This window comes from Synchiropus splendidus, chromosome 8 (genome assembly GCF_027744825.2).
Source record: "Synchiropus splendidus isolate RoL2022-P1 chromosome 8, RoL_Sspl_1.0, whole genome shotgun sequence".
NCBI classification, from domain to species: domain Eukaryota; kingdom Metazoa; phylum Chordata; class Actinopteri; order Syngnathiformes; family Callionymidae; genus Synchiropus; species Synchiropus splendidus.
In genome coordinates, this window is record NC_071341.1 from 18,248,409 (window position 1) to 18,274,378 (window position 25,970).

Below are 25,970 nucleotides of genomic sequence, written 5' to 3' on the forward strand. Positions count from 1 at the left end.
CCTAGCTCCTCCTCTAATGCCGGTCCTGTGGCTCGCAGGTACGCCGACCACTTCCATCGCTTCCACGAGAACGACCAGAACCTCTGAGCCGGCCGCATCACTGAGGTTTCCTCCGGCGTAAACATGAATCATTTAGGAGCCGCAGGAAGACGCAGCTGTCTTCTTGCAGTTTTGAGAGTGTCCACTAGAGGGCAGGCTTTCAGTCTTATTCTTAAGCTTTAATGCGTCTATAACGTTTAGTAGAAATAATGGAAGGGTGGGTTTCAGGTGGAAGATGATTTTGGGGAGGGCTTGTTTTGGAATCAAGGCGGACCAGTAGGGACTTAAAGTTGAAGGGGATTCATGTTGGTAGCAGGGTTATGTGTTGGGGGTTAACTGTAACTCACTCCAGATTGAATAGTGGGAATCATGACACTGACCAAGTTACTGTCTGAAACTAAGATGAAGAGGGTTCCTGTTAATGAACTTTGAAATATTAGAATACAGTGCGTGTGTGCTTTCTCTCTCTCTCTCTTCTCTTCCCTTCCCTTCCTAATAAAGTATCTGCAGCATCTGTCTCTGGCCTCTTTTAACTGGTGACAATGTTACACACTGGCCAAACACCTGAAGGTAAAAAAATAGATATTTAGACAAGTGAAAAAGTTGTGTGATTGTGCTGAAGACGTGGAGAGAAGATCCACGGTGCACGACAGAGGAGCCAACAGATCATGCTCCACTGGAACATGATCTGTTGTCTTGAGCTTCTCCTGTTTGCTTTAAATGAATTACCATTTCCCCCTTTTAAAAACTATTAATCATTAAAAGTTATCATGAAGGTTAAGTCAATTGTGTCAATCATCTATGAGAGAATGGATCCATTCTCACAGCATTTAGATCCTGTTCCTATTTATCCGCTTTCTCAGACCTAGCTGAGCCTAAAAAGCTCTGACCCGGAATAAGAGGTCATCTCAGGCCACAGATGTGATCATGTGAGCGTGACTTGGGTCTGCCCCAGGACCTCCTCCTAACAAGACAGCCAGATGGGACATCAGAAACGCTTCTCCTGATGTGATTGGTCGCAATGATATGTGGTGTTATGATATGTGGGTCTTGGATAAGCGGGAGATGTGGATGAACTACTGCACTGCCCTTCCATGACATCGCAGGTCTGGAGCTTCTGTAAGTGTAGATCCTGAAGAGACGTCCGGGTTGATGGAGGAGGGAGGGTCTGGGCAACAGCTGGAGGAAGCAGCAGACGAGTCTTCTCCCCAACAGAATCAGCACACTCATCCCTGAGGTCTGCATTATTCACGCTCCTCCTGAGACCCTCGTCTGCTGGCAGCCACTAAAGACAGACTCTCCATTCACTTCACCCTAAACACCCTCTCTCACACCCTCCCCTTCTCTTCAATATTAACCATCAAATATCTTCTCCCTTCATGGCTGGATGCTGTTTTTTGCTCTCTCCAATGACTCAGCATTTTAACATTTCTGTCATGTCATGTTAGCTGCTAGACACGGATGCTGTCGGTGAAGGAAAGAAGGCCCTTGTTCATCACGTCCAAGTTCAGGCTTATGTGTCCAGCAGTAAAGCTGTGCTTCATGATGAATATGAATTTGTGAGTTGGTCTTCTCGCTGCCATGAAGAGGTACAATTATGTTGCACTTTTAATACTAAATTTAAATACCAAAATAACTATGCATTCAGGGCCAAATCTTTGAGGAGAATAAAGTCTATATAATAAATATTATATGTAGTCGTATGTAATGCAATACTGAATTTAATAGAGTTGAATATGTGTATGAAACATCGAATAATAACCATCATTTATTGTTTATATAGCTACGACTTTCTTTTCCATTTTTCAGTTACCAACAGTGAAATTCAGGAGAACAAACCAGTGTTCTGCGCCCCTTTTTGAACATCTTCTGGTCGATGCTCGGCTCCGTCCTGACGCCCGGTGAGCGACTTCAGCATCAGCCCAGAAGGTGCTTGCTGGTTCTCCGTCATTCACAGAACACGCAGCCCATTCAAGACCGCTCCGTCTTGTGCGGCTGCAGTTGCATGGAAACAAAGAGCGTGTGGGAGGTTCAGTGCACAGAGGGAATGTGTGTCCATTCATTCTCTTCTAGATAAATCATTCAGTAACTTCTCACTGCCGCCCCCCCCTCCTCACCTCAGGCATGCCACCCGCACCCCTCCTCCAAGTGGCTGTTGCCATGGCAACTCCTCTGTCAGGTGCTGCTCTCTCATCCGCACTGACATCGTCTGGCTGAATCATCCTCCAGCCACGTGAGTGGCCCCGGAAGCTGAACACGGAACCGTTTTCCGGCTTCCCCTCACCCCCTCCGTATAGGGAACGAACACCCCCACCACCACCACCACCACCACCCTCTCCCCACTTCCTTTCTGCTGCTTTTATTATTTAACCAGTTTCATTTAAGCCGACATAAATTCATAAATAATGAACGTCCTGAGGGGAAACATTTCTGTTCCTCGTGCTATAGATGCCGATTTAGGACATCTTCCTCCGACTGCGAGCTAGCAGTTCTCACGCCTGGCTGTTCAGAGCTAGCAACTAAACAGAACGCTTAATTTTTAACACTGAAATCAACTGACATTCATTACAAACTTTGTTGGTATTATGCATTTCAAGTTTATTGGTCACTAGATAATAGATTTGCTCACCCAGGAGTTCTGCTAAGCTAACGCCACTGGCGGTTAGCACTTAGCGTTTTCACCCTGTCCACCTGAGTTACCCCCTTTTTTCAATAGTATCATGGGTATTATGAAAAATTATTGTTTTTAGATCCTTATTTTACTGGCTTCTCACGTAGTTCTTACTTTTTTAAATTCCGCTGCAGATAATGTGATACTGGCTGCGCTAAACAGTCCAGCTCAGAACCTGCTTCAGCGGCCGCTGTGAGGCCCGGCCGGTATTTAATCCATCGATCACCGGCCGGTCCCACGGGTCCACTCTCCACCTCGACCACCAGGGAAGCTTTTACAGGAAATCAACTCCAAAGCACCTCTTTGTTCCTGGCCGGCCCCCGAGACCAGCCTCACGCCCACCTGACGTCTATATTTGAACCGCTGATCGATGGCGGCTCAGCGAGGGAGTCGCTTGCTTGTGGTGGCTTTTCCTCCAACGTCCGCCCACGCAGCCGTTCCTTTTCTGAGTTCCAGTAAATAAGAGGGTGACCGCGGGTTTAAAGAGGACGAGCCGTCGCCTGGCCCCACGAGACTGCTGCTGATTCATCCGGAAGTGAAGGCGGATCAATGAGAAACTTGCTTCTGCTTTCATGTCATTCAGCAGATGGTGGTTTCCTCCATGTCACGTTGCATTGGGAGGGTTTGAGAGTCAAGAGCTTTGTCTGTTTCCTGTTGGACATGGTTCCACTCCTTGAATCTAGGAACGCCACAGATCATAGGGAACAACACACCGTGTCCACCCCACTTCTGACGCCTGTTGTCACCTGGATCCCATCACCACAGAGCAGGCTTGTTGAGCAGACTGTGGAGGGGGTATTTCGCTTTGGTGGAAGAAAGTGGAGTCCAGCGTCCAGAATTCCATTTCACTAAATACAAAAATCCATCCTGCTTCTGACACCAATTGGGCTAAAAATTTGATCCAATCTGGTCTAGAATGGTGATGGGAAAACCCCACATGCAGGCGCTAACACCCAAAGGTTGTCGCTATATTCTAGCTATACTCGCAAGCTCCGTGTGCTCAAGTGTGGCCCGGGGTCCATATGTGACCCGATACCTGTATTTACATGGCCCTTTTGACGTCAGGCTAAAACTATAACTGATGTTGTAATTTCACCACTTCAGTTGTAAATATAGCATGATCTTGTTCTAAGTCTAAAATATTCTTCTTTTCATTGGCCATTTCTGTGTTTTTCTTGTTCCTCTAAATACATTGAAGGAACATTGAAAAGAGAAAAGAGAAAAAAAAGATTTTTTTTGTTTTAATCTTGAACGCCTGGTCCACAGTTACATTGATTTATATTTAAATTAAATGAATCTAAAATATCATGTCATATAGGTTTCATGTCATATTTACACTTATTAATATCCTTACTTACATTCCGTCTTTTTCAGTTCATTTTGTCCTTGTTACTTATGTATTTTGGATATTTTTCCGTCATGTTTTGTAGTCACTGCTGTCTTTCTTTGATGGTGGCCCCTCACAACAGTTACAGTTTCTAAGCTCTAAGTTTCTGAGCTTTAGGCTCTAACAGCTTCATGTTTCCCTGTGTTCTGTATTAGGTTGGGTCTCGACTGGGTCTGGGGTTAGTTGCCCTACACTACAGCTCTGCATCATTATACTTAAAAACAGTATTTACTGCAGCAACTTAGAAGAGTAAAAGTACTCCTCCAGTGGACTTGCACCAACAGGTGGTCTCCATGTGTCGACCTCTCCCATCCCTGATCTTGTTTTGACACTTGCTTCCAGTTAATCATGAACTGGATCAGTCAGAACCACTTAGCAGCTGGGATCCCTGGATCAGAGCCTGGTGGTTCTGACTACGAGCCGGTTGCATAAACAGGTGAAGGGCTGGGATGAGCTGATCATCTCCCACCACCAGCTGTCAGCCGAGCCCACCTGAGGTCATTATTTCAGACCTCACAGAAGCCCCACACTCCATCCTGTCAGAGGGGATTAGAGTGTCGCAGGCCGCCAACTCAACAACAACAACAGGCACCAACCCTGTTTACCTGTTGGTGGATGCTCCCGGACGGCGTCCCTCCTTCTTCACTCTGAGACTTAGTCAACGTGTTGCTGTGGTCCTCAAGCCAGAGTCAGACAACAAAAATATATATTGAATTTCACTTAAATTTATTTGCCAGTTTGGTAACTTCTTCTGCAAGAAATGTCATTTATTTCTCATCCCTCTGTCGAGTGCATTCTTTATTGTCACTAAATTATTTGAAATAACTTTGTGTATAGAACATTATTATATACTAAATACGTTATTTTATTCTGCTTTCAAAGAGATTATCTTTGCAGATGTGTGACAATGACCTTCAGTATCACAGTGACTAACAGTAATGTCACCCTATAAAGACCTTTGTTATAAATCGGAGCAATAGAACACTGTCACTCAGTGTGGCAACAATAAAAGGGCGTGGCTCCTTTAACGACAGTCATTGGTGGCAGTTAAATCACAGCAGAGGAAGCTGAGGTCAGTTGTGTCAAGATAACACCGCTGTCACCAGCTTCACCGCGTCACTTCAAAATAAAAGCTCAGGCGTTAATCGGTGACGCGCAACGAAGAGTTGAAGAACATTGTTTGGATGATTTGTATTTATACATTTTCTATGTCAAGACAGTGTCATAAAAAGTGGCGTTCCAAAAGATTTTTTTCCAGCACAAATAGAGCATGGAAACTCAATTGATTTTGATTGATAGAAGTTAAAGCTCCTGTTTGAATACGTTTATTCTCTAACTGCTTTTGGATTAGTATAAGAGGGGAGCTATTATCTATTTTTTTCCACATAAAGAAACGCCAAAAATGTTTTTGGAAAATTTTGTGAAGAGAAATGAACAGAAATTCATGCATTGGTTTGTAATAAATTCAAAAGAAAGCACCATAATAAATGATATCATATCAATATAAATAGTAAAATAAATAGTTTGAATGGCTTTAATAATTGTAATTATTTGAGTCATCGTAGATTAATAGTTAATGTATGAAAAAGATCACCTTTCGCAGATAGGTTGCCAAGTAAAATAGACACAGTATATACATGTTTTTAACGTCTCATGTGAGGTAAAAGGAGGTTTACTTTGAAGGGCTGAAACGGAAATGAAGGACGGCGTGCCATCTTGTCGGAGGTCGGTGTCCAGAGCAGGCGAAGGTGCTGCATCGCAGTGAGACGCTCGGAGAGATGGAGGCGGAGCAGGCTGACTGTGAGCTCCTGTAGACGGGGGAGGAGGACACACGCGCCGGGGAGGCGAGCCATGACTGAAGCCCGTTAGAGAACTGATCGCAACCAGCGCGACATGAGACCAGTCCCGTGTTGAGGTGAGAGACGCTGCTGCTGCTGCTGCGCATTTGAGTCCGGTGTTTAGATCCAGTTAGTGCATCTGAGGGATGAAGAGGAGGAGGAGGAGGAGGAGGAGGAGGCATCGTGATTGTTCTGGAGGACAACAAACCTGCCGGTGCTGAGGAGGCGGCGGCGGCTCTCCGCTCCTCCGTCAGCCCGCTTTCTTGGTCGGGATCCAGGGTGAGATGCTGACTGAGCCTTGGGTGCGGGCGTCTCCTCTGATAAGCCATTAAACTGCCTGGTTCTGATCTGAGGTCTGGGCCTGCACCTTCATTCATCTCCTCCACTGGAGGAGCTGGACCTGTCATTCATTCAGGAGGCTGGATGGCCTTCATTCATGAAGTCTAGTGTCCTCGGCAGTGGACCTTCCTGGCGTTCCTGACTGTCTGATGAGGAGGCTCTTGCTGTTGAGGGCTTCTCTGGGGGTCTCATGCCATCAAACTCACACTTGAGGCAGCTCCTGTTGTCCTGTATCCATTTGATCCTGGAGCTTCTCGGGTGCCTCATGATTTGTCTGTCGTAAGTGACCTTATTTCTGATTTGAAGAGGTGCGGTCCTGAGGTGGGGGGTTAGCGATTCGTGACCTCAGATTTTCATCACCATCTTGTGCTCATGATCGGCCCGAAACCCTCCACTGTCAAGCGTCATGCAGCTGGTTTGCTCAGCTGACTATGACACAGACGCGATGTCACAATAAATTCTGGAGACAGTGAATGCGACACAATATTCTGACTCCATAGTTGTGAATGAGTTGGTTGGTGGTCAGGTTGTTCTTGTCTGTTCAGCCATGTTGGTGGCTGACTGACCCCCGGGTGTTGAGGTGTCGTGGCCCTCGCCCTCAATTGGACTTCTTCTTCAGTTGATGGTCTGTGGAAGCAGAATGGTGCTTGAAAAAGCCGTTGCATTGACCTCTGTGTCCTCATCGCCAGAAAAGAGTCGACACTCCTGATAAGCATTGTTGATCCGATGATGTGGAGGAAACGGGGTTTGACAATAGTCAAAAGTACAAGTGCTGACATGCAGGTCACAGTATCCCCTGATGAGGAGCAGCTGCTCTACAGCGAGTCTCTCCCGGGTGGCTGAGCTCTAAAAATAAAGGCATCTAAATATGGTCCCGCCGTGGTCAAATCTATTTGTGTCGAGCGTAGCACCAGTGCTTGTGGTCATCTGTGAAATGAGTTAGACCCTGGTGGGTGAGAGACAGGAAATGGAAGTCGTGGCTGGAATGCTGCATCACCCGCATGTTTCATCACTGGCAGCCACGTGGACGTCTGACGTTAACCGTCACCGGCCACTCACAAGATTTACATTTGGGTGCTTCCGGGTGAGCTCGGATAGGAAAGGTCCTCATCCGTGGGCTGTCCAGGGCAGGTCAAAGGTCAGCCACTGGCTAGGAAGCCAGCGAGCTCTTCCTTGTCTTTGATCCTGGTCTGCTGGAGCCCAGTCGGGAGCAGCCCCAGTGGTTCCGTCTCTAGAGTCGGGAATCAAACTCCTCTGGTGTCTGGACAGTGCAGATCCACCCACAGACTTCCCAGCAGACATCTCCAGGTGTTCTGTTTCCAACGTGGAAAATGGTTCCATCAAATGATGAACAATTCAGGAGATGACACGTCAAACGCGGGGCATGTGGGCCAAATCTGGTCGCAGAGTCGCTTCATGTGGCTCTGAAGAGATTAGGTAGTTTGACTCTCCAGAAGTCGACTGTTTATTTCAGAAGAGCAAAGGTTAATGACTTTGTAATCTTAAGTGCTAGCTAGCATCTTGATAGTGTCCCCATGTCCACTGCCTGGCAACATTGTGCACAGGTGTCCAGGTCTTTGTTCTGCATCCATGATTCTCTCAATAATCAGAGTGACAGAAACCTCCATCTGTCCTTTTCTGCTCTGGTGATCAGAGATTGGATTAGTACACTTTCTAGCTAGCATCACTCCTCCACTACTTTAATTTGAAGTTTCCTTTTCCTGACTGGCTTTTATAGTTTGTTTGTTCCCCAACTTCAGTAGAATATTTGAGAAGGGTCTCACAGAGAGCTAAACACTCCGATATATATATATATATATATGTATATATATATTCCTGGTCCACTGGTCACACTGATGCACGAGACACGTCGCAGCTAGGCTGATAACAACAACAACAAACATGGAGGAATCCCCGAACGAAAGCAAACAAAAGCATCTGTTTGCTTTTGTTCAGGGAGGTTTTTCACTACACAATGTCCAGGGTTTCCACGACTCTGAATGGACTTGAAATTCTTATAAAATTTAAATTCTTATACAAATACTTTCAAGACATTAAAAGTGATTTAGTTTAAATAAGGTGATATAAGTAGGTCAAAAGAAATAGATACCTGAGTCACCACATCGTGCTTCTCTTGATGCAGTGGTGGCAAACGTTTATTTCCAAAGCTCACTCAAACAAAACCCAGAGTCGAAGGTATTCCCAGAACTCTTTGCATCAGTGTTCTGAATATCGGCCCTCTGAGGTTGTAACTGCTGGATTAACTCCATCAGTGGGATCCAGGGTCAACCAAGGGTGTTGGGAATGTAGTTGGATGTTGGTTTTTTAATCCAAATCCAGCTGTCTGAGTAAAGGTGAGGACCCTGGATCTCAATTACTGTCGCAATTTCACTGAGGAAGGTGCACCTTGTTATTGCACGTATACTACTTTGTGTATTTAGAAAGAATGCAGATTACAAATGCAGATTAAAATGATTACAATGTTTAATCTTGTTTATCACATAGCAGAGTTAAATCGAAAATGAATCACGCTTCTAATCTCTTCTCAATGTAATTTAACGGTAGATGGCTAGAAAGATAACCTTTATTATTCCCACAGTGCGGAAATTTGCGGAAGATTTTATGAATGTTTAATATGAGATTAACTCAGCTTTAGTGCAGTTAAACAAGATTGAAACATTGTAATCCAGTGAGAGCCCGATCACAAACCCGTCACCACCTTGACTAATCTGTTTTCTGTGGGGAATTCTGGAGCGTCCTTCAACTGCTGACCTGGTAAGAAGGTAGATTGAGGGGTAAAGGGTGACCTCTGCCTTTTGGCTCAGCTCTTGCCTCGTCCCTCCTGACCAGTGTGGGGTCCACAGCACCGACCCACGTGTCACTCAAATATTTCCTCCTTCTATGTCCAACTCCCAAAAGTTTCTCTGATTCGGGACGCTTCAGCACCATGATTGTATTTTATTAAATGTCTGATGCACTGTGAATAACTGATGAGTTCGATATCCCAATGAAAAATGCATCTGCAGTAAAATCATATTGCAGCTTGCTGATGAATTATTCACGTTTAAAGAAGAGCAGATTAATGGCGGAGGATGTTTGGGGCGTCTTCGCTCAGCTGTGTGTGGCTCTCTGCCGCGGCTAATCTTAGAAAACACGGCTGGACCCGACCCCCCCCGCAACACCCCCCGGGGAGCGTGCACGCTGCACAACAAATCATCGTCACCGGAAAAGAGAAAAGTCACTGCAGACTGTGGAGACACAAGCTGCCGGAGTGTTTTCCTATGTAAATGACTTCCAGTAAGAGCATCTGCTGCTGCGATGTGTTTCGCAGGCCGGCCCAGTTTATGGTTACAGACAGAGAAGTCCCAAGCATCTGACAGAGATATCAGCCGTGCTCCCCCGGGGGCCGGGGACCAGCAGGGGGGGGCGCCGCTGTGTAGGTCTCTGCAGGAAGTGAGGAGTGGAGGATGGAGATTGCTCGCTGAAGTTGAAGGAGGAGTGGTGGGGATGCCTCTTCACCTCCCCTGTCCCACCTCCAGCCACTCTCTAGATTGTTTCACCAGCTGGACAATGAACATCCTTCCCCCACTCCCCACTGTACTCACACGTCCATTCCTCACTCACAGTGTTGCTGTCCCTGTCAATCACTCTGGCTTCCCAGTCCAGTGTAGGCTGCTGATTCTGAAAAACGCCGTCCACTTCCTCCTGCGTCTTGAGTTTCATGCTGACTCGGTCAGCGAGCGAGCGCGTGCGTCAGTGTCCTTGAGTCAGGTTCATCCTCATCTTGCAGAAGGTCAAGAGTTTCTGAAAACTGCACGTTGGTGGGTTGTTTTCCTGCTGAACCAGTGGAAAGTTCTAAAATAGCTCACGTGCATTGACGGGCACACTGAAGCGAGTGAATGAAGGGATGGATTTGTGAATGAAAGTGAGCCTCTGACGTCTAAATAAATAATGTGTTTGTTCATAGACCAAAGCAGACGTGTCAAACTCAATCACAGAGGGAGACGCTGCCAAGCCATGACTAACATTCATTGGATCTTCATCTGGATTCATCTTCATCTATCTGTCTGTCTGTCTGTCCGTCCATCCATTTATCATCTGTCCATCCATCCACCCGTCATTCTATCTATCTATCTATCTATCTATCTATCTATCTATCTATCTATCCATCCATCCATCCATCCATCCATCCATCCATCCATCCATCATCAAATGAAGTCTCACTCTCACTGTGCCACCCAAACCTGAAACATGCGCCCGCGGTGTTCAACTTTAGCTGGTGAGGTGAGCTCACTAGCTAAAGTGGAAACAACAACAACAACAACCGGCTCATTCATATTCCTTAACCGAAACAACATGCCTCCAATCCAAACAGCCCAAATGAAAAGCGGTGACCACCCAGCTCCGCTCATGTTCTCGTTTAAAAATCCCCCGGGACGCAGATACAGAGGAAGCATTTCCCCTTCCATGTCTAATAGTCTGTCTAATCTCTTCTACCTCTGCTGTTCCCTAATCATGTTGCATCTGAAGGCCCGACCTTCAAAGAGCTTGTTTGTGATCTCACTTCCTGCCTGCTTCCACTCAGACGGGTCACATGGTGTAGATTTGAATACGGTGGTGCTTGGTGCTAATCCTCAAGGAGACAGTCTAAAAAGGACTAGTAAGATGCTTGCATCATAAAATCCCAAATATTTTCGTCCCTCAAACTCAGACGTAAGTAGGTTCTGCTCAGTTTTGATCTCCAGTTCTTCAGCGTGAAATTCAGAATTGGACAGAAACATATTCCGAGTTGAGTTCAAAGTCACCATTAACTGAATCTGTGCCAGACACATCCGACGGGTCGTGACTCCTCTCGTCTGGATGTTCCTCACCACAGGACTTTTTATGGCACCACTTTGTGTGTTTTGTTGTAGCACTCAGATGTCACAGGAATTAAACCGGTCCTGTTTCTGTTTGTACGCCTCAAACAAGGACTTGCAGTACTCTGAAATGAAACCTTTGTGGTATTGCTATTACTGCTGCTGTAGAACTACAAAATGTCCTAATTCTATTATTACCGTCACGGAGTGTTGGATTAGATTTGAATCGTTCATGTCAAACCTGAGGTCAGGGGGCCAAATCTGGCCCACCATGTCATTTTATGTGGACACTGGGAGCTTGAAATATATATAGTTGGCTCAAAATTAAAGTCAGTATGAAATAAAAGTGCACCAAGAATTAGATGTCGATGGAAGAGCAAATGAATGTTTGTGCTTCATGGAGGAAAAAAACAGTCATATGGGGTGGAGTCACTGGCGAAGGATGACGTCCCTTAAAATGAGCCGCAAAGAGACTCTGTCAACGGTAATTGAAAAGGGAGTTGGCTTTCTTCTCTGCTTTTTGACATGCAGGGCTTGTGTTTCAAGTTGTGGGTACTGCTTGATCATGTTTGACACTGCTGGCCTCACCCAGTCACCCTCCGCACTGCTCCAACATCATCTTCTCGCACGCTTGCATCTCATTCGTCCCTCTAACACATTGCCTGCTTCTCACCTGACCATCCCACTTCCCACACCTTTTGTGACGAGACCATGTCATTGGGGTGCCCCAACTTTTTCTCCAGTGGTCCTTCACCCACTAAAATGCTGTGGATAACGGTAGCGTTATATACTGTAGTATTTTAAGAGTGATGTCACACCAACTAACTGACCACATCACCGCATATTTGTTGCCTGTATTTTGCCGCTTTGTGTGACTGTATTGTTTAATATAATTGATCTGATTCTTCTCTTCTTTCTTAAATTGAAATTTCATTTTGTATTACATGTGCACAGTGCTACTCAGCAAAAAAAATAACCTGATTGTTGTAGTGCATATGTGTGAGCACAAATACTTGTGTGGACAATCGGAGCGCCACCAATTACTGCACTGTAACAACATTAAAGTCCTCATTTCCTGTAAACAACAAGAGCAGATTAGTTGTCCTGATCTATAACCGCAAACAGATCTGATATGAATTTGTGTTTCTATCTTCCACATTTCCGCGTAAACATGGTTAAAAACATAACTTTATTACGTGAAGGTTACGTATTAGGGTTCGGTTGTTGGTTTGCTGATTTAACTCACTCGCAGTCAGTGATGTTATATAGACAAAACATATGTAGGGCAGTAATATTGGGGTGAAAATGGTCAACTGCGAGGCGACTCATGCTGCTCTTTTCTTGTTCTCAGCCTCTCCTCGGCGGGTTGGCATGGCCCAGTGATGAACGGAGCGGTGGTGCCCGGTAGCCCGGAACTCTCCTCCTCGTGCCCACTGCCTGACTGGCGAGAGTTCTGCGAGCTCCACGCTCGAGCTTCTGCTGCCGACTTTGCCGATAAATTCCAGCGTTTCCTGTCGGAGAACCCCTGCTACGACTCGCCCGGCGCTGATGCCAGCTTCTCGCAACACTTCGCTCACCACTTTCTGGAATGTTTTTCAGCGGCGCTGAGCCAAGCGCGGGAGAACCAGACGTCCTCTCCTGGTGAGGACGGAATAAACTCAGCACCAAAGTACAGTATCGTTCCATTCCTCGGGATCCAGGGCTGCCCTTTGTCGTACGGACAAGAGCTTTATCAGAGACGTAAGGACGCTGGGGCTTCGAGCGAGTCCCTGGACAGCATGGACAGTGGAGGTCTAGATCCGGGCAGCGGGGCCACAACGGCCTCCAGATGCTCACAGCCCACTCACAAGGTGTCCGCTTTAGGGCACTCGCGCAGCTCAGAGGATGTTTCGGTGAGCCACCCCAAAGCCCGCTTCAAGAAGGGCTTCTCCCTGAGGAACATGAGTCTGTGCGTGGTGGACGGGGTGAAGGAGATGTGGCATAGACGGGCCTCACCAGAGCCTGACGCACCCACTGCCCCCAGGAAAGCAAACGGAGGAGCAGCGGGGGAGCAGGCAGCAGGTGGCGAAAGGTGGTCGCAGAAGCTGCGACTCCCCAGGGGATCCCAGGGCCACAAGGCTGAGCTCCTGGAGATCCAGAGGGACGGGGCCCTGAGGTACATGGTGGCCGACGACACGAACTGTATGGGAGCGGCTCAGTGGCAGAAGTGTCGTCTGCTGCTGAGGAAGACTAAAAGAGAGGAGGGGGGAGAGCGGTTCCTGCTGGAGTTCTATGTCCCACCAAAGGTAGGGGCTCACACTGCATCCACATTACCGTCAAGCTAACTGCACTTGTGTTGAATGCGCTGCTTCCTAGTGTTTTGTCAGATTGATGTCGACGCACCACACACACACACACACACACGTGTATCTTCCTATCTTAGTGAGGACCGTCATTGACATAACCCTTTCCCCAGCGTCTTACTCTAACCAACCAAAACACAAGGCTAAAGTTAACCATGACTTAACTAAACATAGACCTAACTATAATGACCCAGTTATTTTGACATCTTCATCCTCAAATTGAGGCTTGGATTCGTGGGGTACAGCCTAATGGTCCCCACATTGGCATAAGGTCTTCACAAGGATCGAGAGATTTTTCCCCACAAGTGATGGTCCACTAGATACACACACACACACACTCATATTTGTCTGTATGGGTTTCCAGATCACTGCCCCTGACGGCAGCGAATGTGTGCGGCTGAGTGTGTGAATTTGTTGCTGTCTTTTGATGACGTGGGGGAGTGTGGTACTCCTCTGTACTGAAACCTTTCAGATCAGATCAAATAGAATAGTGCTAATAAAGTTACGAGGGCTTTGCAGAGTGATAAAATAAAACAATATTAGTCCTTCGCACCATTAAAATCAGTTCAGGTCAGATCAGTGTTGTGCTCCTGATGTGTGAGAGGCATTCATGCTTCAACTCTGAGCACATGGTTGATGATATCTAACCCTGGTAACCCCTGACCCAAGGTAGTTTTTCTGATTCGGAAGGCCAGGCTACACAGTTGAACTGGAAAAGTTAACAGTCACGACAGCAACACCTCACAACAGCTGCAGTGTTGGGGTCAATATAAGCTGATGTTTGGCCTCGTATAAAAGAGGAAGGAGTTTCACGCAAAAGCGAAAAATAGAAGCTCAGCAGTTTCACGTCTTGGATCTTATTAAAGCGTGGGAACGTCGCTGGGACGTGGCGCAGGTTCAGCGCTGTAGCTTTGCTGACAAACGGAGTTGAGTGCGGATTGTTCTGCTGCCGAGATGTTCGCCTCCACCGCACTCAGTCTGCTGCGTCTGGCAGGGGCAGCGCGTCTGCATCTTGACACCGCAACAGGACACGCTTCCTGTTTCTGGAGGATCGGATTTCGGTGGAAACAGGAATCAATTAATTGCTATTTAGCATATTTAGGGGGTTCTGCTTCTCCTTGCGGAGTCAGAATGTGAAAGTGGATGCAACAAATGAGTCATTTGCTGAAAGACATTTTATGATGTTGTTTATGAAATGATGTGTCATTAATTCTAAGTAACTGGGGTGAATAGATCTTTTGGTGTGGTCTTCTCCTGTGCACTCTGGTTTCCTCCCGCTGTCCAAAAACAAACAGGGGTTACTTCATGAATGTCTGTAGTTCTGAGTACATGTGCATAGTGTGATTGACCTGTCCACAGTGTTGGACTCAGTATTTACCACCAGAGGGCGGTTTGTTTTGTCGTATTGTCCTTGAAGTTTTAGCGCTAAACATCTCTGTGATTCACTGACTTCCCTGCATAACTCAAGAGGCATCATTGTCCTTCTTGTAACGTCTACCGGCGCCACCTTTTTGGGGAAGTTTCCAGACTATTTGTGGATATTTCTATTTCTATCTCCGTCGACTAGCAAAGCTGGAGCAATATAATCTTAGTCGGTCACGATATTGACAGGCCGATCTGGTTGTCTTTAAATGACTCGTGAATTTGATTTTCAGCCAACGATACGCATTGCAAGGCCGCGCGGGCCTGTTGAAATCACTTGGCGGGCTAGATTTGGCACCGAGCCTTGAGTTTGACACCGGTGCTCCATAATAATAATCAAGTGCAGAGAGTAAAACCATGCTTCCTCTCTGCACCCGGCCAAACGTGTAAAAAAACACCAGCTAAGGGAGAAGCCGGCCGAACGTCCGCTGCGGAGGTGGAGGAAGTGTCTGTGTTTGACATCTGATCCTCAGAGAGTCGCTGTGGGTGTGGACGGCTGCCAGTGGGCACAGCAGATCAGGAGTTACTGTAGACAGATCAGCTGATAAGCTCCCGCCGGAGCGCCGCTCACCCCTCCCTCGCAGACGCAGGCAGAAATGAATAGCCAGCGTCTCAGACACGCTGTTGAGATTAGCGTCTCAACGCTCAGCGCGTCTTCCATTTTTGGGTTTGTTACAGTCCATCAGTGGGAATAATGTTCGAGCAACATGGTGGATGTCAGCGCTTGCCAAGAGCCTTGCAATATTTCTTCCCAAATAAATGAAAATGTCCCGGCCTGCCTGATGTACGACGCTCTCCTCGAGCCAGATCAAAGCGTGTGTAATAACTGTGCGGAACTCATGACGGGAAACCAAGCAGGTCTGGAGGAATCATAGTCATAATTGTCCGGCCGACCACCCAAGGGAGGAGCAACCAGCGGAAACCAAGGGCCGACTCCGACTCTCTCTTCTCTCTTATCAACATATTGATAGCGTGTTCATTGGCTTAAGAGTGTTTCAGGCCGCACGTGGATTTAATTCCTCCAATAAGCGGGACAAACTTTATCATTCAACGTCAGAGTTAATGAATCCTCTGACGGGCGGCTGCACGTCTCCCCTCAATTATCCAGCGGCGAGGGGCCAATTTGAGGTGAACAAGGGGTTGGGTGCAGTCACTCGCGACTGAAATAGCCCTGCTTTGAAACACGACTGCTAATTTAAAGCTAAAGGTTCTTCCAAGTAGACAGTTCTTTACAGTGGCCTCCTGCAGCACTGGATCCATAGGAGCTGTGTTTCATGTGGGCTGGAGGAGATGAGCTCTGGGAAATCAAGTATTTTCCATCAACATTACAATTTGAAGTTTGTGAGTTTGTTCTGTGAGACTGAATAGGTTTTTTTTAATAGTTCACCTTAGGTAAGTCATGCTTAGCTAACCAGCTCCTCAAGGAATTTGTCCTGTGGGGAGGGGCTTCTGCAGGATGTAACAGTTTGGGTTGACTTTCACAAAAGACTATACTTAACTCGGGTTAGCCACTGTCTGTCAGCAAGGTCCACTTTCACTTTCCAAAGCTGTGTTCCTTCTTCTTTAATTACACTGATATTATTCCACCTGCATCATTGCAAGTGAATTTCTATTTTATAAAACAATCACTACATGCTAGTCATCATATAATGCTCATCGAGGTTCACTTTCATTTCCCAAAGCTGCATTCCTTATTCTTTAACTGCACTGATATTATTCCACCGTAGAATCAGATTTATTGCCAATGTCAATGAGGATCCCACCAACTAGGAAAGTGCTTTGGAACCGTGTGCTATCATGAACAAAATAAATAAATAAATAAAAGCCTGCCATAGTTGCTTGTGAAGTTCTATTTCATAAATCAGTCAACACCTGCCAGTCATTATAATGCTTATCAAGGTACAGCTTCACTTTCCACACCTGCTTTCCTGCTTTGTTTAATAAGACGATCGTTACAGAGGATCAAGATAGTAATCAACCAGGTTCACTTCCCTCTGCTAAAGCTCAAAAAATACCTGTCGCCTTGTACCAACGGGATGAGACTTAAATGCTGTGTGGATGTTACATTTCTGATTTTACTGAGTTTAACTTTCAAAGAGAGTCAAACTGTTCCATGGAGTTCTTCCCCAAGCTTGTCGGCTCCCCTGTGACTTTGATCCTCCCACCAACCTTGCTCCACAACAGACTTGTTTCCAAACAAACAAGCAAGCACATCAAATATGCAACACAAACTTCATTTTAACGGAGAAATGACTGGCTCTGAGGCTCTGGAGAAACTGCTTCCACAGACTTGGATGGATGAGTGACCAGCTCACAGCTCACAGTTCACATTACCTGAACAAATATTTTATCCTAAAATGACCACGCTCAAGTGTTCATCTCATCCATGACCTGCACCTTCCTCACTGATGGCCCTGCATTCCGGATACAGTACCACACTTCCTCTGGAGGAACTCTGTCATTTGTCTTTTTGACGCTCTAGTCTTCTCCATCATCATCCTGAATGCAGAAGCTCTTTCTCTGCATGAGTCCGTACTGGTGGTGGTGACCTCCCGTCTAACTCTGGCCTCCAACATCTTCATGGTGTTGATCCCGCCATGGTCAGAGGGCGCATGTGACAGGGGCCTTTTTGATGTTTGTTGTGTATATTTAATGTCTTTGATATGCGTGTCAGTCTTTGTTGTCATTGGCTGCTGTGACATGTTCAATTTCCCCTCTGTGGGACTAGTGAAGGCCATGTAATCTAAGTGTGGTCCGGAGGGAAGGGTTTTGGCTCGCGGCTGCTCCTTGTTTGAGCAGTTCCAGGCTTCATCTGATGGTGTTACCTGCTGAAGTTTCCTGAGCACAAACCCCACAGACTCTCTCTGTTGGGGGGGGGGAGTCACAAGATGCCTCAGTCGAAGCTGCCAGGAAAATGAACTCCAGCTTGTTGTTTGTTTTTCAGTCTTCAAAGCCCAAGGTGAGCATCCCTCTGTCGGCCATCGTGGAGGTGCGTACCACCATGCCGCTGGAGATGCCGGACAAAGACAACACCTTTGTGTTAAAGGTAGAGCCAGCCTCCGTTTAAATAAAGTCTTGAGTGGAGAATGCATCTGTGGAAGTCATCCGGAGCCTGCTGTGGTCCTCAGTGTGTGACTGCAGTGTTTGTGCGTTTCGCAGGTGGAGAACGGGGGCGAGTACATCCTGGAAACCATCGACTCGCTGCAGAAAAACTCCTGGGTTGCCGACATCCAGGACTGCATTGACCCTGGGTAAAGCTGCGGATAAATATTTGCTGTGGGTGGATGATGGAAAGGAGGGGGGGGCCAACGCCGTGGCCATTAATCATCCAATTAGTCCATTTCTTTGACAGCTTTCCTTAAAGCTAGCGTCAGTAAACACACATTCCTGGCTTCGTCGGTGCAGCACAGGAAGTAAACAGTCATTATTTGTGTCAGTGTTTGTGGGCTGTGGACGCCAGGATGGGGTGTGTTTGTTTGTGTGCGCGGGTGGATACGCTTCTGCTGACCGCCCCTCTTGTGTGCAGCGACAGCGGGGACGACATCGAGCTGGCGTCGTGTCCTCACGGTCAGGCCTCCAAAGACTGCGCCATGGTGGCGTCCTGCAGCTGCGAGCTGCTGTCGGATGGTGAGCAGGGGAACTCCGCCGGTGGTCACATGGTGCGGTTGTTAGATGTCTGCCTGTGCCTAGGTGTGTATCGCGCCCCCGAGAGGCCGTGTCCCACCGCGGCGGAGCACTACAGCGCCCCCTCAGTGCGAAGCAGGGAGCCCCCCTTCACCCAGCACCCATCCCACATGCCTTTAGAGCGCTTCCTGCAGTCCCCAGAGGCCCAGGGCTGCAACGGCGCAGCAGGTAACCGTCTCCGCATGAAACCCACAACAACACTCTCAACACATGTAGCGCTGTGCTCAGGTGGCGCTGAAGGAACGAAGGAGACGGAGGCGGACGCCAGCTTGACCGGTTACCCCTGGTTTCATGGGACGCTGTCACGAGTGCGAGCTGCTCAGCTGGTTTTAGCAGGCGGCCCCAGGAGTCACGGGCTCTTCGTGATCCGGCAAAGTGAAACACGACCCGGCGAATATGTCCTCACATTCAACTTCCAGGGAAAAGCCAAGGTAAGACCTGACTCGATGGCATATGCAGCCAGTCACTGATCACATGCTTCCATGCGTTTCATTGCCTTGGTACTGCTGTTCACCAATATATCCACCCGGGGGAGCAGCCCAGAGTCAAAGGTTTATGACAAACTCCAAAACAAACTGTGGGACAAGGAGACGAAACAGAGGCAGCGTTGTAGGAGGCGATGTTGAGGCTGTTAAACTGAAGTGATCCATCCAGCATCTCAAATATGCTTCGCCATCATGGATGTTTTGGTTATGACATCACATTATATAATGTACTTCATCTGGAGTTGGTGCTCTGAAAAGAAAATGATACTTTATTAATCTGTGTTTCATTCATTGACATTAGGTCCTAGTTCTGGTTCCATATTCGTTCGTGATTTATCAGTTGGTCTGGTCTTTGTTCTGGTGAAAGAAGAAGATTCACTATTTTGTTTGTTCATCATTGAATTGATTCCTCTCTCACCGAACTGTGTGGCTCAGTGTTGCTGCCTCACGCTGGTTTTCCAAAGGAGGCAATAATGTCAACATTTATGTCTCTTATGTAACTGGCATCACATCCTGTCAGCCGGCTCTTCCCCTGCATCCACAGCGAAAGGCCTCTTAGGTGGCTGCCTGACCTTTGTCTCCACGCGGCTGCCTCAAGTGTTCACTGAGGCGAGCTTCTCTCTTCTCTGTTCCAGCATTTGCGCTTGTCTGTGAACGACAACGGCCAGTGCCACGTCCACCACTTGTGGTTCCACACGGTGTCGGACATGCTGCGACACTTCCACACCCACCCGATCCCGCTGGAGTCCGGAGGCTCGGCGGACATCACGCTACGCTCCTACGTGCAGGTGCAAAGAAGCTGCGCTGCAGGTAAAGGGCCACACAAACATACTGTATGAATGTTGTAAAGCGCCCCCTAGTGGTTAGGCAGTTGAACTGGTATTATTGTAATTTAAAAAAAGCCATAAATAGTTATTGCTTAGTGCAGTGTTTTTTCACCTTTTTCAAGCAAAGGCACCCTTGGTTCCAAGCTCACCACCAAAGGAAGCTCTGCCAAAGCGCAATTGTGCTTAAAGTCCTATAGAAAAACCCTATTCATTTATGGAAAACTGTAGCTACTGACACTCGGTTGTTAGTTTGCCAGGCTATTTGCAGAAACAAATTGCAGAAAATGTATTTATTTCAAATGTGTCCAGAAAGGGCCAGGCAATATGGCACAATATATCATGATTTATTTATTTATTTACTTGCTTTAAATAACTATTTCAATTTTATCACTTCTCTTTTGCATGATTTTATTGTAGTTTTGAGTTTCCAGACAAATCCTTAGCATTTTTTGTCTGAACTTGCTTCAAAAAAACAATTATTCTTTCTCCACTCACATTTTGGAGCACATTTAATTTGTTGTGCATTTAGTTTTTCGCCAACTTTAAAACCACAAAGCAAACTTTGACAGTCCATGAGCATCAATAAAGTGTTGAAGTGAGACGTGACGTTAGCTCTGTGATGCAGACAGTCTTTGGCGTCGCGGGTCCGACAAGGATCCCTCCCTCCATGGTTCTGTAGTGAAAGTGTGTGGTCAAGTTAGAGGCCCATCAGGTTTAAAAACAGCAGGAAGTTGTGCATGTGAGCAGCTTCTTGGCTGTGAGTGTGTGGAAAGAGGAGCTCCGCGCACCACAGCAGCGCTGCTTTGACTGACGGACAGATCAGTGCATCAACACACTGTAGCTCTACAGTAGAGTGGAGAGAAAGAATGGCAGCCAATCCATGTGATCTCCTCACCTTGGTTGCTCCTCAACACCTTCTAATTGTCGTGATTTAATGGCATCATATCGCCCACCTCTATCTCCGGACACATGAGGGGAAATGAAAAACGAAAGTGGGAAACCTCTGGAGTGTTATTTCTTTGTAGTGTATTTGGCAACAAGTGGGCATAGTAGCGTGAGCCTTTGCTTCAGAGGTTTCTGATGCTCTGAGATGATTTGGAACTGGAACTGTGGCTGGTGAAGGCGCCGTGCTCCTGCTCCTCGGTCCGCACCGGCTCCTGGCAGGGGATGAATGCCCGCCTGTCCAGTGGAGTGAGGGGGTGATTATAGTCCTGCAGCTTTACATTCAGGCCCCAGCTCGCCTACGAGGCCACAAAGAAGCCTTGTGTTCACCCCTGAATGCCGGACCTCCACACCCTCGGCCCAGTCCACACACTCGCATAGAGCCGGCGTTTGATTCAGGGCCTCAAAGACCTGATTGATACACTGGTCAGGCGCGTCTTTGGCCCCGCCAGAGAAAAGAAAATAAAGGACGTCCAAATTGAGCGTTCACTGATATGCCAAAACATTATGACCACTTTCATGTCGGCCTGCGTTTAGAGCTGTGTGGTCCAGTGAAGTGTGGCTTTGTCTGTTGTCGGATCTTCAGATGCTTTATTAAGCTTGAATCCGTCATCTGATTCTCATTATTTGACAGTGAAAATTCCGACCTGTGACATTCATTCTTGTGTTGCAGAAGTGTCAGTGCCTCCGGTCCTCACTCCACCGAGAGAAGCAGGCTGCAGGTCAGACTCAGCGCAGCCGGCCGTCCACCCTCCCGGGATTGCCGCCACGGCGGCGCCTGCTGCTGATGCCACGCTGTCCTCCAGCACCTCCTCCTCCCCCATCGCCCTCCCCACCCTCTCCCGCAGCGACCCGGGCACCGGAGGAGGCCTGCAAAGCCGGACCAACAGCTCGGAGCGTCTGCTGGAGGCCTCTAGTGGCACTGCGGAGGACTACCACGATGCTGACGGCACGCGCCGTGCCCGGGCTGTAGAGAACCAGTACTCTTTCTACTGACCATTTCCCCACTTTCCTTTGGTTTCAAGGCTCCTGATTTCGGGGCCTAGCAAGCGGACGACCCCCGCGGCGCCGCCGACACTTGTTGTGCCAATCTGCAGCAGAGAAGCTGGAAGCAGCGTGTCCTGATCCTCCGGCTAGGAAAGGAGGTGGTGAAGGTCTGGAGAGCATCTGGCTTTGATTTCCCTCATCTCACCACTTCCTGTACACCCTCACTCACAGCCCTATGGCCCTGTTTGTAAAGCTGCTTCGAGTCGGGTCTGGACATCCCAGCGGGGCTTTCCCCCAATCTCAAACATGATTACAGAGATCGGGACAGAGGGGGGCGTGTTGCGATCAAATCCAAGGAGAATAGGTCAGCGCTGCGCTACACTGGCCTCTGGTGACCCCCTGTATGCCTCTACTGAAATGCATTTCTTTCAGAGGAAGGATCCCCTTTCCTGTTGAACTCAAATTATGCTGACTCAGCTGAAACATATAGATCAGTTTTTTCATTTAATGATGGATCAGTAATGTCTCTGCTTTCCTCCCGATAACATAAGTACTTGAATACAATGAATTAGTGCTGTTAAATTTAAGATCCATTTTGGCCAAAACAAGTACTTTTATGGTCAACTATCTCTCTTACGTGCACGTTTGCATTGCTATCCTTGTGGGGACATTGTGTGCCATAACCCTTTCCCCAGCCTCTCACCCAGAACCCAACTATCCAAAACAAATTTAAACCCAATCATAATGATCCAAAGCAAGATAAACCAGTACATGTCGGCACTCTAGGTGACACGTACACACACACACATATGAAGGGACGCACCAGACTGTATATGGTGATCACGTGTGTGAACACACACACACAAGCAGACACAAACATCCTATAGAAGGCTGGATGCATGCACCATATATGGTGATCACACATGGAGATGACAGAAACAGCATGGAGTCGTGCAAGTATCTGACGGAAGTGCAGTCACGCTGCACAGATCTGGTGCTCACACTCAAACGTGGAGGCAGAGAAGCATCTGAAAGGATCAGTGGTCACACTTACAATGGTAAATCAATACTTCCCCTCCTGTTTTCCCTTAAATCCTTCCTTCCGCTGAATCATCTTTGTATTTCGGCTGCAGTTGTGGTCACCATCCATCTCCTGCACTTTGATGTGGTCGCTGATGAAAGCCGACCAAAGAATGCATTTTAATGTCCCGGTGTAAAGGGGGTCGACAACATCCAGCCGGCTAAACTTCCGCGAAAAACCTGGGAATCTGCTGTTTTCCTTGTCATTTTACCCAGTATTTTTGAAATGATGAGCGTGCAGTTCAGTCGTTTTCCACGGTCCCTCCGTCTGGTGCTGGTTCTGTACTTTAGCTTGTCAGTGATGTGTAGACTAGAGACGCTGTTTATACCAGTCGAACCGCTGCCTTGAAGATGTAACACCAAACCCAGCGTTTAGCCCAGGACAGAGCTTTGAGAGAGGGTCCGAGAGTGAAGATGGCCGTGCTTGAAGGGAACGTTTTTAAGGTCCAGGCAGGTGAATATTCATTCAGTGGTCGATCCTGCCGAACAAAGTGTTAGTTTGGACGTTATAGCGGTGATTATATTGATATATATTGAGGTTAATGTCTGTTTTAATACACTGTGGCTGGAATGGTTTCATAAATGTGGGCTGACCGTAATTGTAATTATTTATTTAAATGACACATTTTACTTGTTAAAACTCAAGGAGTTTTTTTCTTATGTTTAAATATTCTTAATAATATTGTGGTCAGAGGTGTCAAACTCAAAATTACAGTTGACAAACTGGATTTAATTTTGTGAAATGTTGAATCTGGACATCCAATGTGTAAGAGCTTCAACTGTTGCTGTGCGTTATGGAGCATGAAATAGTGATAGTGACGTTTAGCATATTAGTAATAGGAATTGTAAAATTATATCAGAGGCCAAAACAGTTGTTGTCAGTCTTAAAAGTTTGACTTACAACCATTGGAGGCCCTCTAGAGTAATGTTAGTATTATGATATGAGCAAACTTTTCTGGCCTTTATTCATCAAACCAGTGCACTAGTCGCCTAAATGATCTACTATTCAGTAGTTTGAGTTTTTTGATGGCTCATCTAACAAGAGCAGTGACTTTAATAAACATAGATTTCATAAAGAAACAATCCCTTCAAGCAGGGCCATGTGTCTGAGTGGACTGAGTAGTTCATTAATGTGCCAATAAAAATCCTACTTTTGAGACGTTTCTCCCGCTGATGTTGTGAACCTTCACCCCCCAAAAGTTTTCTCTGAGTGCAATGTCGATCTAAGGGCCCTTTTCTCACATATCACTGATCAACCACCCTCTTTATTTTCTTATCACTTCTTTTGAAAAACGAGCTGATTTCTGTTGTCTGAGTTTTGAAGAGTCTGTGCAATTTTGTACAAAGTGATGTAATTGACATACTACTTTATATTTCTGTGAATAAAACATGAATAAATTAAAGCTTCTGGCGATGACTACACGATCTGTCCGGACCTAGCTATGACCTTAAAAAGACACGGACCACAGACAGTGTGGTAACAGACTTTGCTGCACTCTAGTGGTCAACATTTCTAATGCGGTAGAGCCAAATAGATGAATGACCCCTGATCTCTTTGCCCTGGATGCACAGGTCAAAGGTCATCAAATATGATACAAGCCTGTTACTCCGTCCTTTTCTTCAGACTTTCAATAGCTAATCGTTCGTCATGCTTCGGACCACACACAGCGCCAGAGACTGATCAATGAAGACGCCAATACACTGATTTTTTTAAATGTATCTTCAAAACTCATCATTTGAAGAAGAGAAGTCTGGCACCTGTGTTGCATGTTTGTGTAGGATTGATTTCCGTTCAGATACATTCAAAGCTGCCTGAGGTCGACTTGTTTACAACTTCTTTCGTCCAATTGCAGTCTTCTGAAGTAGGACCCTCCCACCTCCCCCTCCCTTCTGAGGCCACCGGCATGTGTCTATTTCAGTTCCTGCTGAGACTCACAAGCAGAAGTCCAGCCACAGCCAGCACCATCAGCAGCGTCCCGTCCTTCAGCCTGTCCTCCCTCCGCTTCTTCATCTTCTCCTGATACAGCCTCTCCATCTCCTCCTTGCGAGCTTTCATCTCCTGCTCTCGCTGCAGCTGCTCACCATAGTGAGCTTTGTAAAAAGCATCAAAGTCAAACATGTTCTTCCCTCCGGCTCTGGAGAAGCGGCGAGCGCTCTGTTGCCGCGGCGTTGGAGGGGCGGCTGCGGACTTGTCCGGCGCCTCTTTAGACGATGGTCTTCCCGCTGACTGGACGTCGGAGCGGCTCAGGAGGCCGCGGTCATACTTCCTGCGGAGGTTGATGTTGCCCAGCACGGTGTAGGCCTCGCTGATCTCAGAGAAGCGCTGAGTGGTGTCAGGGTTCCCCGGGTTTTTGTCAGGGTGGTGGATCAGCGACTGCTTGTAGTAGGCCGTCTTGATCTGGGCTTGAGTGGCGTTGGGGGAAATCTGGAGGACGTCGTAGTAAGCTGTCCTGCTCCGGTACATGGGTGACGCTCTGCTCTCATTCCTCCAGCTGTAGCTTCTGCTGGAGAAGGGTCCACCTGTGGCTGGCCTCAGTCGAGATCCTGGAGCCTGCTCAGTCCAAATAAAGACTGCGGTGCAGAAGGTTCTGAGCTGCTCAGAAGAGCAGAAAACACGCTCCGTGCTGGTGGAGAACTGGGGTGAATCCTGCCGCAGACATCTGGAGTAAAGTGCAGTCCAACCTTCACTCCTTCCCACTCTGTGCTGGTGAGCCGCGGGTGTTTTTGTCTTACGTTCCAGTGGTGGTTCCTCTCCGATACCACTGTCAGCAACGGTGCTGGAGGACAGATGAAGGACAGGGCTGTCTCCGAAGCCGACAGATCGACTCGGGCCACCTGTGACGGCAGAGAGTCGGAAAGCGGCGCCGGTCAGCCGCTGACCGACCTCTGCCATCTTTCCCCGATGATACAGGAAGCAGACACTGACGTCACATCAGGGTGAGCCAATAGTGTTCGATGTTTACAGGAAGTACTTGTGCTGTCGACCAATCACTGTGTTGACCAATTTGTTCATTTTTTTTATTTGTTATTTTGTTAATCGCAAACAACAAAAATGTCATTTTAGTTAA

General features: G+C 47.3%; 3 protein-coding genes across 4 annotated transcripts in view; 2 read left to right on the top strand and 1 right to left on the bottom strand.

Moving 5' to 3' along the window:
* cux1b (cut-like homeobox 1b) overlaps positions 1–1,535 on the top strand; it is a 66,211-nt gene extending 64,676 nt beyond the window's left edge. Inside the window, exon 22 of the mRNA XM_053872072.1 lies at positions 39–1,535. Within this exon, the coding sequence (XP_053728047.1) occupies positions 39–87 (49 nt within the window). The 3' untranslated portion in view covers positions 88–1,535. The remainder of the gene's footprint in view (positions 1–38) is intronic.
* A 4,272-nt stretch (positions 1,536–5,807) lies between these two features.
* Positions 5,808–24,326, top strand: LOC128763861 (SH2B adapter protein 2). Of its 2 annotated transcripts, XM_053873101.1 has the most exons (9): positions 5,809–6,012; positions 12,485–13,418; positions 17,842–17,943; positions 18,057–18,148; positions 18,424–18,524; positions 18,588–18,749; positions 18,810–19,012; positions 19,702–19,876; positions 21,509–24,323. In XM_053873101.1, exons 2-9 carry the CDS (start codon positions 12,516–12,518, stop codon positions 21,829–21,831), a joined length of 2,061 nt encoding a protein of 686 aa, XP_053729076.1. In that variant the 5' UTR covers positions 5,809–6,012; positions 12,485–12,515; the 3' UTR covers positions 21,832–24,323. The 2 variants fall into 2 exon arrangements, with proteins under 2 accessions (XP_053729075.1, XP_053729076.1); XM_053873100.1 differs by having other exon boundaries at positions 5,808–6,012; positions 18,588–19,012; positions 21,509–24,326.
* dnajc30b (DnaJ (Hsp40) homolog, subfamily C, member 30b) lies at positions 22,231–25,812 on the bottom strand. The gene has a single exon (XM_053873102.1). It carries the CDS (start codon positions 25,793–25,795, stop codon positions 24,818–24,820), a length of 978 nt encoding a protein of 325 aa, XP_053729077.1. The 5' UTR covers positions 25,796–25,812; the 3' UTR covers positions 22,231–24,817.
* Between the last annotated feature and the right edge of the window lie 158 nt (positions 25,813–25,970).